At 45.1% G+C, this 17,622-nt stretch overlaps 1 protein-coding gene across 3 annotated transcripts in view; it reads left to right on the top strand.

Moving 5' to 3' along the window:
- The window catches only part of LOC121537606 (glutamate receptor 4), a 232,430-nt gene that overhangs the window by 124,390 nt on the left and 90,418 nt on the right, over positions 1–17,622 (top strand). For all 3 annotated transcript variants that reach the window (XM_045206975.1, XM_045206973.1, XM_045206974.1), the window contains exons 4-6: positions 9,778–9,962; positions 14,016–14,069; positions 14,865–15,023. In XM_045206975.1, the coding sequence (XP_045062910.1) occupies positions 9,778–9,962; positions 14,016–14,069; positions 14,865–15,023 (398 nt within the window). The remainder of the gene's footprint in view (positions 1–9,777; positions 9,963–14,015; positions 14,070–14,864; positions 15,024–17,622) is intronic.

Here is a 17,622-nt window from a genome sequence, read left to right as displayed (position 1 = left end):
TTGCCATTTGAGTCAATGAGGAGCACAATCTCTGGCTTTTGTGTGTCCTCAGTGGATGTGTGGGGGTTGTCAAGAGAGCTATCAGGGGAGCTGACAGGGGGGCTGTTAGGAGGGGGTGTGGTCTGTTGGGTTGGTGGGTCCTGTGTTGTCTGTCTCATTGTGGTGTTGAGGTTGTGGTCCGGGTCTGAGGTGGGCTGTTCTGCCGGCTTCTCTGGGGGAGTGACCTGCTCTCTGTCACACCTCAGCTTTCTCACCTCCTCCTTCAGTGCCATGTGTGCCTCTTTAAGTTCTCTCACCTCCGTCCGTAGAGCAGCCAGCTCTCTCAGACAGACTTCGATCTCTACCTACAGCCCTCCGGGTCTTGTTGGGGGGGTGTTGTTGTACTGGTCTGTTTTGTGGGTTTGTTCTGTCTGGATTGTGTGGACTAGCTATCTGAGCTCCACCATGTCTCTCTCCAGCTCTGTGAATATATCCCTCTCAATGATGGAGAGCGTCGTCCAGGGTAGGGGAGGGAATGGCCGGCAGGGATGTAGCTCAGTTGATAGAGCATGGCGTTTGCAACGCCAGGGTTGTGGGTTCGATTCGCACGAGGGGCCAGTATAAAAAAAATATGTATTCACTAACTGTAAGTCGCTCTGGATAAGAGCGTCTGCTAAATGACTAAAAATGTAAAATGTAATGGAGGAGCAGTGCAGTTGTGGGACCTGGGTGTGTTCAGTGCTGGGGGGGGTGACTATCCTCATCTGCAGGACAGTTTGAAGAGGTGTGATCAGACTCACGCAGGATGAAACTCTCCTGCCATTGTTAGACTTAAGAGTTTTCACACCTCTCACTTCACACTTCAGTGCTAATTGAAGTTGCAGCCAGGTCAGTTCTGTCCTAGCAGCTTGGTAGCTTAGTAGCCTTATTTATTAAGCTTCATACAACATCATTGTCTTTTACTTTTTGGCTTCAGAAGTAGGTTCAGGCTGAACATTACTCACTCAGTTTTGTGTTGGATGGTATTTCCAGGTTCTTCTGTGTTTATTTTGTCCATTCAGGTAATTTTGTCCAAAATCAAGGTTTTAGGTATGGAATTTTGATTGGGATTAAAGGTTTTGATGTTGAGGTTAGTATCCTGTATAAGTCCTTGTCATTTTTTTTTGCAAGTTTGTCTACATTTATCCAACTCTAATTTTTGCAGAAAAACTCAGGAGCCCATGAGCTCACGACCTCTCTCTCTCACTCTCACTCTCTCTCCTTCTCTGGGTAGAGGTACTGAGGTTCCTGTTCCACTAATAAGCAATGCCAGAACCAAGAAACACTGCATCCTTCTCTATTGGTCTAGAGCGCTCTCTCTCTCTCTCTCTCTGTCTCTCTCTCCATCGCTTTCTTTCTCGCTGTCTTTCACGATCTCTCTCTCCCTTTTCTCCCACTCTCCACTCTTTCTTTCTTTCTTTCTTTCTTTCTTTCTTTCTTTCTTTCTTTCTTTCTTTCTTTCTTTCTTTCTTTCTTTCTTTCTTTCTTTCTTTCTTTCTTTCTTTCTTTCTTTCTTTCTTTCTTTCTTTCTTTCTTTCTCTTCCCCCCCCCCTCTCTCTCTCTCTCTCTCTCTCTCTCTCTCTCTCTCTCTCTCTCTCTCTCTCTCTCTGTCTCTCTCTCTCTCTCTCTCTCTCTCTCTCTCTCTCTCTCTCTCTCTCTCTCTTCCTCTGGGTCTCGTTATCTCAGAGGACTGGGCATAGGTACTGAGGTTCCTATTCCACTAATGAGCAACGCCAGAACCCAGAAACCTACCGCATCCTTCTCTCTTGGTCTAGAGCTCTCTCTCTCTCCATCCCTTTTTTTCTCACTCTTTCAATCTCTCTCTCTCCCTTTTCCTCCCCCTCTCCCCTCTCTTTCCTGCTTTCTTTCTTTCTTTCTTTCTTTCTTTCTTTCTTTCTTTCTTTCTTTCTTTCTTTCTTTCTTTCTTTCTTTCTTTCTTTCTTTCTTTCTTTCTTTCTTTCTCTCTCTCTCTCTCTCTCTCTCGCTCTCTCTCTCTCTCTCTCTCTCTCTCTCTCTCTCTCTCTCTCTCTCTCTCTCTCTCTCTCTCTCTCTCTCTCTCTCTCTCTCTCACTCTCTCCCTCCTTATCCCTCTCTCTCTCTCCTTGTCTTACAACTATCAATAATGGTTCACCCTGTTCTCAGATGTGTTTCAACCCAGAAGGAAGGTAGGTACACTATACCGCATACCTCATATCAGTTGAACATGACAGAAATAGCCCTTAATAACATCTTCAGTTCAAACAGTCAATACATACTCCCAAAGCATACAGTATGTACCTATTAAGCGTGATCTAGGATCAGTTTTGTCCCTGAATCTGTGGCAATAGTCATGCCAAGGACATGCTGACTACGTTAAAGCCCCTTAAATCATTATTCATCCAAACAGCAGCCCCGTCACGTGGTTTGCTATAAAGCTTAGGGATGGGGATGGACATTTTTTACCACTCTCAAATGAATACTGAAGCTATGGCTGCAAGGGCTGACACTCCATGAGATCAACATGATTACTTTTAGTCATGTTTTGAAACATGATTAAATGATCAAGTGCAGCCAGGTCACTCCAAAACCACTCAAGACACACTCCAAACACATCACCGAACCAGCAGGCATAAACGATGGCCAAGTCTTTTCCGGCGGTTGGTCAGGGCCCAAGTGTCCCAGAGTTAGAGTACTGATGTAGAATCAGGTCATCCCTGTCCATATAATCTTATTCATTATGATCGTAAAAGGCAAAACTGGTCCTAGATCAGCAGTCCTATTCTGAAACACTTTATGAATACGGGCCCTGATTGCAGCACAATATCATCTGTATGTGCTCTGCATGGTGTGAAGCTGTCACAGGTGCTGATACTGACAGCAGCCTGCTCAACAGACGGGTTAGCTGGCAGTGTCACGAAAACAATGCTTCGCTCTTCAATGGGGCAGAACGTTGTGTGTTGTTTTGATTCTGGATGGACAGATACACTATATGGCCAAAGTATGTGGACACCCTTTCAAATTAGTGGATTCGGCTATTTCAGCCACACCCATTGCTGACAGATGTATAAAATCGAGCACACAGCCATGCAATCTCCATAGGAAAACTTAGGCAGTATAATGGCCCATACTGAAGAGCTCAGTGACGTTCAACGTGGCGCCGTCATAGGATGCCACCTTTCCAACAAGTCAGTTCATAAAATGTCTGCCCTGCTAGAGCTGCCCCGGTCAACTGTAAGCGCTGTTATTGTGAAGTGGAAACGTCTAGGAGCAACAATGGCTCAGCCGCAAAGTGGTTGGCCACATAAGCTCACAGAACGGGACTGCCGAGTGCTGAAGCGCGTAGCGCGTATACAAATTGTCTGTCCTCAGTTGCAATACTCACTACCGAGTTCCACACTGCTTCTGTTAGTCGGGAGCTTCATGAAATGGGTTTCCATGGCCGAGCAGGCGCACACAAGCCTAAGATCACCATGCGCAATGCCAAGCGTCGGCTCGAGTGGTGTAAAGCTCGCCGCCATTGGACTATGGAGCAGTTGAAATGCATTCTATGGAGTGATGAATCACGCTTCACCATCTGGCAGTCCGACGGACTAATCTGGGTTTGGCGGATGCTAGGAGAATGCTACCTGCCCCAATAGATAGTGCCAACTGTAAAGTTTGGTGGAGTAGGAATGATGGTCTGGGGCTGTTTTTCACGGTTTGGGCTAGGCCACTTAGTTCCAGTTAAGATAATTCTTAACGCGACACAATACAATGACATTCTAGACGATTCTATGCTTACAACTTTGTGGCAACAGTTTGGGGAAGGCCCTTTCCTGTTTCAGCATGACAATGCCCCCGTGCACAAAGCGAGGTCCATACAGAAATGGTTTGTCGAGATCGCTGTGGAAGAACTTGACTGGCCTGCACAGAGCCCTGACCTCAACCCCATCGAACGCTGACTGCGTGGCAGGCCTAATCGACCAACATCAGTGCCCGACCTCACTAATGCTCTTGTGGCTGAATGGAAGCACGTCCCCGCAGCAACGTTCCAACATCTAGTGGATAGCCTTCCCAGAAGAGTGGAGGTTGTTATAGCAGCAAAGGAGGGACCAATTCCATATTAATACCCATGATTTTGGAATGAGATATTCGACGAGCAGTGTAGCTAGCAACAATGAAAAGAAACTGCCTTGGGGCAATCGTAGGTCGCTCATTTCAGCTAGTTTGATCTTGTTTTTGATACCATGTCTTGTAATTCGCTAGCTAGCTAACCAACAACTGTACCAATGTATTTGAGAGACAACAAGTGCTCATTGTGCAAATGGATTTATGTTTTCAATAAGCATTGGAGATTAAATATAGTTTAAATGTTGTCAACAATCTAAGCCAACCCCATCTGTTTTGCCCCATATTTGCTCACGCGTTGGTTTTGTTGCTAAACAACCAACCCGTCTAAGGTCGTGCTCAACGGACAGCTCCTATTTGGGGATACAGCTAAAGCTGTAACTACAGCAGCCTACTCAGTGGTGTTTTTGAGTGGACAGCTCATATTGGGGATACTGCTGTAACTACTGCTTCAGTGGGGGTGCTGAATGGACAGCTCATATTGGGGATACTGCCAAAGATAGTACATTATGAAAATGTGTAGAAACTGCTTCTCCAATAGAAATCCTGATCACGCTTGTAGGTGATGTCATGGCAACGTTAGATAGCTAAGCTCATTCACAGAAACACGTCATCTGGTCTAACGGTCGTGTCTGCGCATGTGCAAGCCATCAAATCAAAGGCACTCCTTTTTTTTTTTTTTGGGCGTAAATATAAATGCATATATAGACATATACAGTGAGGGAAAAAAGTATTTGATCCCCTGCTGATTTTGTACGTTTGCCCACTAACAAAGAAATTATCAGTCTATAATTTTAATGGTAGGTTTATTTGAACAGTGAGAGACAGAATAACAACAAAATAATCCAGAAAAACGTATGTCAGAAATGTTATAAATTGATTTGCATTTTAATGAGGGAAATAAGTATTTGACCCCCTCTCAATCAGAAAGATTTCTGGCTCCCAGGTGTCTTTTATACAGGTAATGAGCTGAGATTAGGAGCACACTCTTAAAGGGAGTGCTCCTAATCTCAGCTTGTTACCTGTATAAAAGACACCTGTCCACAGAAGCAATCAATCAATCAGATTCCAAACTCTCCACCATGGCCAAGACCAAAGAGCTCTCCAAGGATGTCAGGGACAACATTGTAGACCTACACAAGGCTGGAATGGGCTACAAAACCATCGCCAAGCAGTTTGGTGAGAAGGTGACAACAGTTGGTGCGATTATTCGCAAATAGAAGAAACACAAAAGAACTGTCAACCTCCCTCGGCCTGGGGCTCCATGCAAGATCTCACCTTGTGGAGTTGCAATGATCATGAGAACGGTGAGGAATCAGCCCAGAACTACACGGGAGGATCTTGTCAATGATCTCAAGGCAGCTGGGACCATAGTCACCAAGAAAACAAATGGTAACACACTACGCTGTGAAGGATTGAAATCCTGCAGCACCCGCAAGGTCCCCCTGCTCAAGAAAGCACATATACAGGGCCGTCTGAAGTTTGCCAATGAACATCTGAATGATTCAGTGGAGAACTGGGTGAAAGTGTTGTGGTCAGATGACATCAAAATCGAGCTCTTTGGCATCAACTCAACTCGCCGTGTTTGGAGGAGGAGGAATGCTGCCTATGACCCCAAGAACACCATCCCCACCGTCAAACATGGAGGTGGAAACATTATGCTTTGGGGGTGTTTTTCTGCTAAGGAGACAGGACATCTTCACCGCATCAAAGGGACGATGGACGGGGCCATGTACCGTCAAATCTTGGGTGAGAACCTCCTTCCCTCAGCCAGGGCATTGAAAATGGGTCGTGGATGGGTATTCCAGCATGACAATGACCCAAAACACACGGCCAAGGCAACAAAGGAGTGGCTCAAGAAGAAGCACATTAAGGTCCTGGAGTGGCCTAGCCTAGATCTGCAAAGAGGAGTGGAACAAAATCCCTCCTGAGATGTGTGCAAACATGGTGGCCAACTACAAGAAACGTCTGACCTCTGTGATTGCCAACAAGGGTTTTGCCACCAAGTACTAAGTCATGTTTTGCAGAGGGGTCAAATACTTATTTCCCTCATTAAAATGCAAATCAATTTATAAAATTTTTTACATGCGTTTTTCTGGATTTTTGTTGTTGTTATTCTGTCTCTCACTGTTCAAATAAACCTACCATTAAAATTATAGACTGAACATGTCTTTGTCAGTGGGCAAACATACAAAATCAGCAGGGGATCAAATACATTTTTTCCCTCACTGTACATTGGAGTAAACTAGTGAACAACAATGTTTAGGCCTCTACTTCCAGCTTATACATACTATATTCATTTTATGGACACAGTCAATTTTACAAAGGCACTCCTTCAATATAAAGTTGTTTTTGATGAAAATGAAGACGTGTCAGTTTGTCACTTTCACAAGGTTGTAAAAATGACAGTTTCAGCTACTTAAGAAATTGGCTCGAATGTAGGTTTTGCCTTTAGATTTCAAGAAATGTTTTTAAAAATCACTTCTCCCTTTGACTTCTCAAACCCCGGTCTGATCTGCCGAGTATGCTTCGCAAGCGTTCCCAGAGGTCTTGTGATGTTGGGCCTCTGAATTTAGAAACTCTGTGATAGTGCTGTAGCTACTGCTACAAAGGGTGTGCTGAAGGGACAGCTCCTATTGGGGTCACTGCTGTAATTACTACTACTCATGCTATTGCTGTTTCTGCTGTGACTGTCACAACACCAGCTGCCTAGCTCCACTGAAGGCCTAAACAGGGGCTGTTGTTGCACAGTGAGAAAAGGCCACTGTTTCACCACATGCATCGATGTCTGTATTGACACTGCAGCTGTCAAGGTGTCACCAACCAGCGTGGAGTACTAAAATATCCCGCACCCTCGTAGATTTGAGTTGCCCCTTCCACTGACATATCCTGCACCCCCGTAGACTAGAGTTGCCCCGTCCACCATCTCAGCGTAATGTATTTTCCTCATGCATTTCTTTCTTCCAATTGTCTGCGTCACTTTCATCCCTGTGGACAAAGCTGGTTAAAATTACATCATTACAACCACCTTACAACCAGAACTGCCCATTGGGATAATAATAAGTGTTATCCACCTTCCTATCTATGACCCGGTTAGGCTTGGATTATCTTGCTCTAGACTTCTCCTGTACCAGCAGTACTCTACTCAGCAACCTTTTCCAATCTGTTACTGTCCTAACTGAGTTAACTGCAGATCAGTGGAGAGATATTTTTTTTTACCACTCAGCTTTGGAAGTAGTGAATCTCGCCATAAGCTTTTTTTTTTTTTTATCTACTCGGAGTAGACTACTCCTTCTCCTTCTCCTTCTCGTTGCAATATACACACACACACTCTCTCTCTCTCTGTGTCTCACTCTCTCTGTCTATCTTTCTCCAGTAGACGGATGTGTTCCAAACAGCCGTGTCTCCAGGCCATGATGAATGACTTAGTTTAAAAGGTTAGGTCTCTCAGGAAAAGTATTGTGCTCTCTCTCTCCACCCGGACTACATTCGTCCCCTCTCCATCACTCTCCATCTCCCTCTAGTTTACTGCAGTAGACCAGCGCTCATTGAAAGTCATTCATTTCATATAACCACTGCCTCCTAGTGGCAGTGAATGGCAGTGTGCAATGAGGAGCGGGAGAAGGAAATGGGGGAAGGGAGGCTGTACTCTGTGCTGTTCTGTGGTGCAGGCAGGCAGGCAGCTAGTGCTATGATGCTGATGCTGATTGTGGGTAGCTGCTGCTCTACACACAGCCCCAGGCTACAGATTTATCAGCTTGTAATCAGTGGCGGGAAGGCAGAAAAAAAGGTGTGTAGAAAGGCAGGCAGGCGGGTAGAAAGGTGGGCGGACAAGCAGGAAAGCAGGCCTCCGCACTCGTCTCTGGTTGGTGGGGCTGGTATAGGGGGACTGAGGCCTGTGGTTGCAAATTGAACAATGTAGGATTTTGTATCATTACATAGAAAGGAATTACTGTTGCTGCAGTGGGCTGTTATGTGTCTGCCATAGGCCTCACAGTAAGGAGAGAGAGCGTGTGTGTGTGGGGAGGGCTTGTGTGTTTGTGTGTGTGTGTGTGTGTGTGTCTGTGTGTGTGTGTGTGTGTGCGCGTTTGTGTATGCATGCGTGCACGTGCTTGTGTGTGTGTTTCTGTGCCTCATCTATACTGTATGAGCCTTAATGGTTGCACTTAGGTTCTTTGTTGACAGGGCCTATTATGGGCTTTGCTTTCATCTCCACTGTGTAATTGCAGTGATATCACTGACATGAGAAGAGAAGCTTGATGTCTTTTGTTTTTGCATTGTTGTTTTCTGTTGTTGTTTTCCTTTGTTGTTCTCTTTTTTCTCTTTTGTTCATTTTGTTGGTTGTTGGTGCATGGGGGGTGGCTTGGGGGGTGGGGGGTTTGTGGCTGGGGAATGGAGGGAAAGGTATTTTTTTCGGGGGGGGATGGGGCAGCTCTCTGGGAACTTGGATGGTTGAGGGGCAGATTTCAGGGAACTGTGGGGGGATCTTTGATTGTTGGTGGCCTGGCGGTTGGTAGCTTGGGCCGGTGGCCGATAGGTCGCTGGTTCGGGTCCCCGTTTTGACTTGGTGTGAGATCTGTCGACGTGCCCTTGGGTGGGGTGCTTGACCCTGGTTGCTCCTGTGGGTCGCTCTGGATGGGAGTCTGTTAGATGACTGAATGTGATGTAGATGTTGAGCGGCTTCACTGCAGGTAGATTGAATGTTTTAATATTCAATATTTGTTATTATTGTTTTAAGCTGAGGCAGTGGTGTGTGTGACCGACCATCGTCCTTGTCCTCCTGGCACAGACAGACAGAGAGACACAACTCTAATAGGGTGCACAGGAAAATAGAGAGTGAGAAAGGGGGGTTGGGTTGCCAGACGTGGATATTCGAGCACAGGTTAATCTACTAATTGGGAGCAGAGGGAGAAAGGTTGCCAGATTGTGATGGCCACCAGGAAGGGCCGTTTAAGGGGGACATCTGTTCCTGTTGGAGAGGACAGAGGAAGCGCCGTGTGGGGCTCCCCTGACTTCTTCTCATCTCTCTATCATCCCTCTATTTATACAAGGCTCCGTCTGGCCCCAGCAGCCCAGGGTCCCCCCTCTAGAATCCCAATGGTTCCTACCACTCCACCAATCGCTGATCAAAGAGACTATGCCATCTTCTCAATTATGGGGTTTTTGTTGCTGGACTAGTTAGTATTAAGAATCTGCATAGTAGCAAAGGGTTAGAACTCTGAACTCAACACAGAGAAAAAGGTCTAATTGGATGCAGAGTTTCTTGTGGGAGCGCGTGCTTGTTGTTTATGTAAAGCCAGGGTTTTTAGATTGTGGCGTCAGTTTGATGATGTCAGTAATAATCAGCAACATGGTTCATTGGTTCCATTTGAGACCTTCTGTGCCTCAACATTTCCCAGCCAAATGGAAGCATGGTTGGGTTCAATTTCATTTGAATTTAGTTATGATTAGGATTGGGCCCAAAATGTTTATAACCTTTTATGCCTTATAACCTTTTGTACATGTACTTTACTGCTGATTTGGGGACAGGCACTGTAAATTAGTGTAAGATCAGATGTGATGGTGCAATGCATCTGACTGTTATACATTCAATATGCCAATGTTTTAATTGTCCCTATGTAAATAAATGATTGGAATGACATGCTGTGATCTGATTGGCTGTTGGTCCCTCAGGTTACGCCATACTGCAGGCCATCATGGAGAAGGCGGGCCAGAACAGCTGGCAGGTGAGCGCCATCTGTGTGGAGAAGTTCAACGATGCGGCCTACCGGCGCCTCCTGGAGGACCTGGACCGACGGCAGGAGAAGAAATTTGTTATCGACCTGGAGGCCGAGAGGCTCACCAACATGCTGGAGCAGGTGAGATCAGTCAGCCAGTCAGTCAGTCAAGGCAGGCAGGCAGAGAGGAAGGAAGGCAGTTAGGCAGTTAGGCACTTAGGCAGTTAGGCAGTTAGGCACTTAGGCAGTTAGGCACTTAGGCAGTTAGGCACTTAGGCAGTTAGACAGTTAGGCAGTTAGGCACTTAGGCAGTTAGACAGTTAGACAGTTAGACAGTTAGGCACTTAGGCACTTAGGCACTTAGGCAGTTAGGCAGTTAGGCACTTAGGCACTTAGGCAGTTAGACAGTTAGACAGTTAGGCACTTAGGCACTTAGGCACTTAGGCAGTTAGGCAGTTAGGCAGTTAGGCAGGCAGTTAGGCACTTAGGCAGTTAGGCACTTAGGCAGTTAGACAGTTAGACAGTTAGGCACTTAGGCAGTTAGGCAGTTAGGCAGTTAGGCAGTTAGGCAGTTAGGCAGTCAGACAGGAGAAGTTCGAGAGGCTCACCAACAGGCTGGAGTAGGTGAATTAATCAATCAATCAATTGTGACCGACCGGCTAAATTTGATCTCATGTAGCAACATTTGAAATTGTGTTTTTTACATTGGATAAAAGTAGAGACTCAGAGATGGAAAATTGTATATCATACACTACAGTTGAGGAACAATGGGAAAATAATTCTGCTTTGAAAGTTTATAAACTTGTAACCCCACTTTTGAGAAAATGGCTCTTGAATGTTTTGGTACACCTGCTGGAGAACTCTTCTTTGTCTACACCCATTCAGCATCGTTCACACCCTCTTCAGCCTTAGCCCCACCCATCTCTTTAAGGATTCACATGTGATGCCATGTGCTAAACAGAGTGGTTACGGGAGTGTACTAAACAACCAAAGATTTCAAGACTAAAGGCTGGTTTATACTACGTCTATCGACATGTCAGTAGACAGTTGTCGAACATTCTATTGTTGTCTGACATCAACATTTTTGTTATCGTTATGAAAAAGTATAAACACAAAAGCGACAGGCTGCATGACATCAGCAGCCTGGTGGTACAAAATAGCATAACTGGTGTATTTTAACACCAATAAACCCATCCGTTTAAAAATGAATTGATTATGTAAATCTAGCAAACCAGGCAACTAAAAGCAACTTTCTAAACAATGTTTTGGTTAGTTTCTAGCTTGTTAGCTAGCTAGCTAATGTAGTTCAAATAATGACCATATCATATAGCTGACAACGTCTTAACTTTAGCTCATATGTATTCATTATTACAGGAAAATAATGTCACAACAAGATCATTATTTACAAGTTAATGGTGAGCTAATTACAGAAAATAGCTTACGGTTGTGAGTGAAACGAAATAAAAGCAGGGCATTCTACCGGATAATTTTTGAACTTGTACACTGTCTCATTGGCCTAACATTATATCCTAATTTGACTTTGGTGCAGGTCATGTTGTTCTTCACATTACCAACTCTGGTAAACACACACTATATCAAATAAAATCTAAGTTTATTTGTCACATGCACAGGATACAGAAGGTGTAAACACTTGCATAGTGGAGTCTTTTGTTTAGACATGTAGCTAGCTAGCTAACTAAACAATTAACCATAATCCCAACACATAACGTTACTATCCTGCATGAATCTGCTGGTAGCTAAAACTAACCAACTAGGTTCAATGCTAGCTAACATTAGGCTATAACTAGGAATGCAAATGGCTCTGAGATACAAATAATAATACTAGACAGATCATACACATAACGTTAGCTAGCGAGCCAGCCAGCTAACGTTAGTTAGCTAGCTAACAGTACGCTTGAACTTGCAATGAAAATGACTTTCTGACAAAATTATAAATGTATAATATCTGAAAATGTAGCTAGCTAGACTCTCTTACACGAATACATGGATGAACGCTTCTCCCTCTCTGTCACAGATGCCATGGTTGCCCTTAGTTTGAAGATGTAATCCGGAGACAGGTGTTTTATACAACAGCCTTCTGGCGTGTTCTCTTTTCGACTCCCTCCGCATATTTGCAATCAAACGCCAGAACTTTTCCATCTCCTTAGCTATCATACCCTGCTTCCACCGGACATTCCACTGATTTCAAAACTCGGTCCTCCAGAAAGTGGAGAGCATCTTTAAAAAAAGCAGCGTTAGAAAGGATTACCTGCACACACTGAGCAACTCATGTTATAGACAGAAGCGTGCTACATGGCAGACCAATCCGAACTCATCTCTTGGCATGTCCAGCCCATCCATTATCTCAGCCAATCATGGCTAGCGGGAAGGTTCCTGTCTTTTTTCGGGGCTAAACCAACTAGGCTCGAAATGTAACAATTCTATTTGTATATACAGATGGCATATACATTTGTTATTAAGGCACATGAAGTTCACATGTTCCAGAAGGCATTTCTGCCCCAGAAATGTTTTGGGATAAAAAATTAATGTTTACATGCCTCTCCTGTGAATTAGTGACGCGCAACATACGTCTAGTTTCCTGAAACTAGTCACAATTATGCAATCAATCATGTAATCAATCTGTGCAATCTAAAACAGGTGACAGCACCATTTGGTAAAGCAAATAACTAGAGGAAACATTTTTTTTTCATTTTAATTTGAGAGCTGCAGTGGATTTTACAATTCTAGAGTGCTTATTTGAATTAAGTTGAATAAATTTGCTAAAACATTATGAATTATTATTATTTTGTATAAACCGAGATGGCCCAGATTGTACCAAACACAATTAGGTCATATTTCACTATACAGACCCCAAAATACTCAGGTTTAGGTATAGTTCATTCCAGTCAGTGGTAATAGGTCAAATTCTAGATGTTTGGATATCTTCTGGCTCCAATCCATAGCCACGGGAAGTAGTGATGCTGAGGGTGGTGCAGCACCCCATGAAAAATCAGAATAAAAAATATATATACAGTGTATATATTTTTTAAATGAACAAAATATTTTTTCACAAAAGAAGTGCACTCTGCCTTTAATAGTCCTGCATTAGCGGACCAATATAGCCGTCTGCAGCGCGGGCAAAACGCAGCACCCATACCCGCAAAATTCTTCCCGTGGCTATGCGCCACTCAGTTGCCTATATGTAGTCGGAGTTGAATTAACGGAATAACCCCCTTCTCTGTTTCATAATGTACTCATCCACCGCCCCCCAGGCAACCAGTGTCTCTATCTCACGTTTCAATTATTCAGCAAATCTCTGCTCCGGCATCTGTCACTGTGCTAACGACTTGGTGTGTATGTGAGTGTGTGTGTGTTTGTGATCCCCGGGCACACCACCAACAGTACCCATCATATCTCAGTAGGCATCAGTACACACAACATCTAAATCAGCAGCTCAAATCTTTCTTCTTTTTTTTCCTCTGCATGGGTCCCATTTTAAAGGGTCATTATTATCATTTGTTTTCCCTAACCCTCCAGTGTTATTGTTTCCTCCAAACCGTTTTAAATTTTGTTACCTGGTTATTTAGCAAAGTCCAGAAAAATCGAGCTCACATTTTTGGAGAATTGGAGCAATGCTAGTGGATTGTATTTGTAAGCGGTGCATTCAAACGCATTATGCTAAAACAAACAACAATGAATGCTTTACGGAGCATTCATAAAGTCTTAATAATCAGTACATAGACACTGCACCTCACAAATCATCTATAAGCAAAGTCATACTACATGGTGACATAAGCAGCAGCTGTCTTGAGTTCAAAGTCTGTTTAGCTACTTGAAATCTGCTTGTGTTCAATGATGATGATGACAATGATTCAATAAACATTCTCTGTCTCTCTCTCCGTGCCGGGAGAATTGTCATGTCTTGCCTCGCCTCAGAGAGTGTCTGTCTATCTATTTCCTTGTGTGGCACTCATCCGGATGCCTGCTCATTTGTTTAGACAGTCTGCACGTCTGATTTCTCCCCATGAAAGACAATGTTCACTCGGTGACAAGCCGCTCACACTGGGTTGTCATTCAACTGACAGCCAATTAAGCATGCTAATGCTAATTCAGTCGGCTTCACTTAACGTTTGTCGAACGTTTGTCCCTTTCCAGTCGGGTTGACTTAACGTTTCTCCCTCCCTTCTCTCGCAGATTGTCAGCGTCGGAAAACATGTCAAAGGCTACCATTACATCATGGCTAATTTGGTGAGGGAAAAATCCTGGCATGTCTTGACTACACCCTTTCTCTCTCTCTCTCTCTCTCTCTCTCTCTCTCTCTCTCTCTCTCTCTCTCTCTCTCTCTCTCTCTCTCTCTCTCTCTCTCTCTCTCTCTCTCTCTCTCTCTCTCTCTCTATATCTCTATCTCTCTCCTCTCTCTCTTCTCATCTATGTAATTAGTATTCAGCCCATTTCCACAGTGACAGTGTATTAATGATGTCCAGAGAAAGACAGCTCAGCGTGTGTGTGTTTACGTGTGTGTGTGCATCTACCGTATGTGCATACTTGCGTGAGTGGGTGAGTGTGTGCATGCGTAAGTGTGTGTGGGTGTGAGTGTGTGTGCGTTTGCGTGTGTGTGACACAGCATTGGAGGCATCAGAGCACTTGGCTGGGAGAGATTACTGTTGGCACAATCCTTCTTACCAGCCCTCTGCTATTGAAGCAGGGAGTCGACACAATTCAGACCCAACCGGTGATCTTAGAAAAGGCTAGGGGAGAATTCTGAGCACTGTTTGGTGTCCTTTTATGTTGTGGTATCACATACAGTGTCCTGTCTCTGTTTCTCTCTCTTTCTCTCTCTCTTTGCCTCTCTCCCACTCCCTCTCTCTCTCTCCCCATACCTTGCTTTATTTCTATCCCTCTTTCTATTTACCTTTTGCCTACCTCCATCACTCTCCTTACCTCTATCTATAAATGTAATTCTCTCTCTCTCTCTCTCTCTTCTTTCCTGCCCTCTGCCTCCATCCATCCCTAACGCTCCATCTCGGCCCCCCCCCCCCCAAGGGGTTTAAGGACATCAACCTGGAGCGCTTCATGCACGGAGGGGCCAACGTGTCGGGCTTTCAGCTAGTGGACTTCAGCAACCCCATGGTCATCAAGCTGATGCAGCGCTGGAACAAGCTTGACCAGAGGGAGTACCCGGGCTCCGACAGCCCCCCGAAGGTAACACCCTACCTGGGGGTTAATAAGTCCTCTCTCATCTTCACTAATGTCCTGCCTTCTCCCCCATCCACTGAAGAGCAACAGCCCCCTCCCATGGTACACCATGCCTGGGGTAATAAAGGCCTCTCCCCTCTCTCCTAAGGTTCTCTCCTGTCTCTCCTCTAAGGCTTGGAGGATAGCACCCAGGGAGGATTTGACAGAGCTGAGCCTGAGTCAATCAGGATCAGACCTGAGACCTTTTCCAATGCCATGACTGTCCTTCTGGGCTCACTTTATATGGCTTTAGGATTCTTAAGGACCAACTGCAGAGGTGCAGGGTTAGCTAGGGCATGGAGAGGTTCACACACACACACACACACATACACACACACTTAAAATACCTTACAGTACCTGCTAACTGTGGTGCAGTCTCATCGGCACTGTCAAGTGCCAGGTTCAGGCAATGGGATTGTATCTCAATCCTCTCTCTCAGTCTCACACCTGTGGACTTTCTCAGTGTTGGAACAGTAGAGCCCAATGCCTGAGGGAGTTCGACTCTTGCTAGGGGCCCATTGCCATTAGCGAACTTTAGCTGGCCTGCTGCACTTGACTGCACTGGACCGCCCTCTGTGATCAGGCTTAGCTTGGCTTGGATTGGCTCGGCTGGGGTGGGCTGGGGTGGACTACAGTGGGTTAAAGGGACAGTTCACTCTTTTGAAGTTCTATCTTATTTTCGGCATACTGAGGGTGTCGTCATTTCATCCAAACCATTTTTTAAGCTTGTTTGCTGGTTATTTAACAACATCCAGAGTGTAGCGATGCCAGTGGAAACTGATCAAAAAAGCCTTGGGAAATAGCTTGGCCTACCGCAAAGATGTACTGCTAACTGGATCAATTAATTTTCACTAGCATGGCTTCATGCTTCAAAAACGCTAGCCAGGAGATTCTGGTTGTTGCTAAATAACCAGCGAAGGAACATAAAAACGGTTTGGATAAAACAACAACGAAGAAGTTGAAAAAAAGCTAAAACATCAATAAATAACTCTCTCTTTAAGGGTCTCGGCGACCAGCAGTCACCCACCACCCGCATCATGAGTCAGAAGCTCTGAGCGGAGAAGGAGAAGCTAGAGGGGAGAAGGAGGGAGGGAGTGATGGAGGGAGGGAGAGAGAGGGAATGGATGGAGAGAAAAAGAGGGAGGGAGAGGGAGGGGTGGATAGAGTGAGGAAGGAATAGAGGGAAGGAGGGCTGAAGGAGGGAGGGAGGGGATGACGGAGGGATGAATGGAGGGAGGGAGGAAGGGAGAGGACATCATGATCAGCACTGTTGTTGGTCCACACTGTGGGCCATTGGCCCTAGCTGACAGACTGACCTGTTTAAGCTATACTGCTGTGCCACGCCAAGCAGTGTGTGTAAGAGTGTGTTTTTGATCCAATATCACCATTCCAATGTTCTCCCTACCAAACAGCCTCTCAGTCTCTGCTCTACAGTAGCACCATTCATCATTGCTGTACTGAGTGGAGCACCACTATGTTCTGGTCACACTCTAGATGGAGGTCAACCAAACAGCCACAACACCCTCATAACTCCTTGGCAGGACTGTCCCTCTTATCTGTTCAAGTGCCCAGACTGTTATTGATGGCGTGCCTGTGCCAGTTGGTGCTAACCTTCGTGCCCAGGGAGCGGGTGGCATCAGTGGTGGTTATCAAACTGTTTATCGCCCCTCATTGGTTTAGGCAGCATGTCTGCCCCGACAGGGGGTTGATGGTCCGCACACACACACACACACACACACACACACACACACACACACACACACTACCATTAAAAAGTTTGGGGTCACTTAGAAATGTCCTTGTTTTCGAAAGAAAAGCAATTTTTTTTGTCCATTAAAATAAAATAAAATAGATCAGAAATACAGTGTAGACATTGTTAATGGTGTAAATGCCTATTGTAGCTGGAAACGGCTGACTTTTAATGGAATATCTACGTAGGCATACAGAGGCCCATTATCAGCAACCATCAGTCCTGTGTTCCAATGGCACGTTGTGTTTGCTAATCATTTTAAAAGGCTTATTGATCATTAGAAAACCCTTTTGCAATTATGTTAGCACAGCTGAAAACTGTTGTGATGATTAAAGAAGCCTTCTTGAGACTACATTTACATTTACATTTACGTCATTTAGCAGACGCTCTTATCCAGAGCGACTTACAAATAGGTGCATTCACCTTATAGCCAGTGGGATAACCACTTTACAATGGTTTTTTTTTATTTTTTTTTGGGGGGTTGGAGTAAAGGGGGGTAGAAGGATTACTTTATCCTATCCCAGGTATTCCTTAAAGAGGTGGGGTTTCAAATGTCTCCGGAAGGTGGTGAGTGACTCCGCTGTCCTGGCGTCGTGAGGGAGCTTGTTCCACCATTGGGGTGCCAGAGCAGCGAACAGTTTTGACTGGGCTGAGCGGGAACTATGCTTCCGCAGAGATAGGGGAGCCAGCAGGCCAGAGGTGGATGAACGCAGTGCCCTCGTTTGGGTGTAGGGACTGATCAGAGCCTGAAGGTACGGAGGTGCCGTTCCCCTCACAGCTCCGTAGGCAAGCACCATGGTCTTGTAGCAGATGCGA

Source organism: Coregonus clupeaformis, chromosome 24, assembly GCF_020615455.1.
Source record: "Coregonus clupeaformis isolate EN_2021a chromosome 24, ASM2061545v1, whole genome shotgun sequence".
Lineage (NCBI taxonomy): Eukaryota > Metazoa > Chordata > Actinopteri > Salmoniformes > Salmonidae > Coregonus > Coregonus clupeaformis.
The sequence above is the reverse complement of the archived record's forward strand: the minus strand, read 5'-3'. Positions and strand labels throughout refer to the sequence as shown.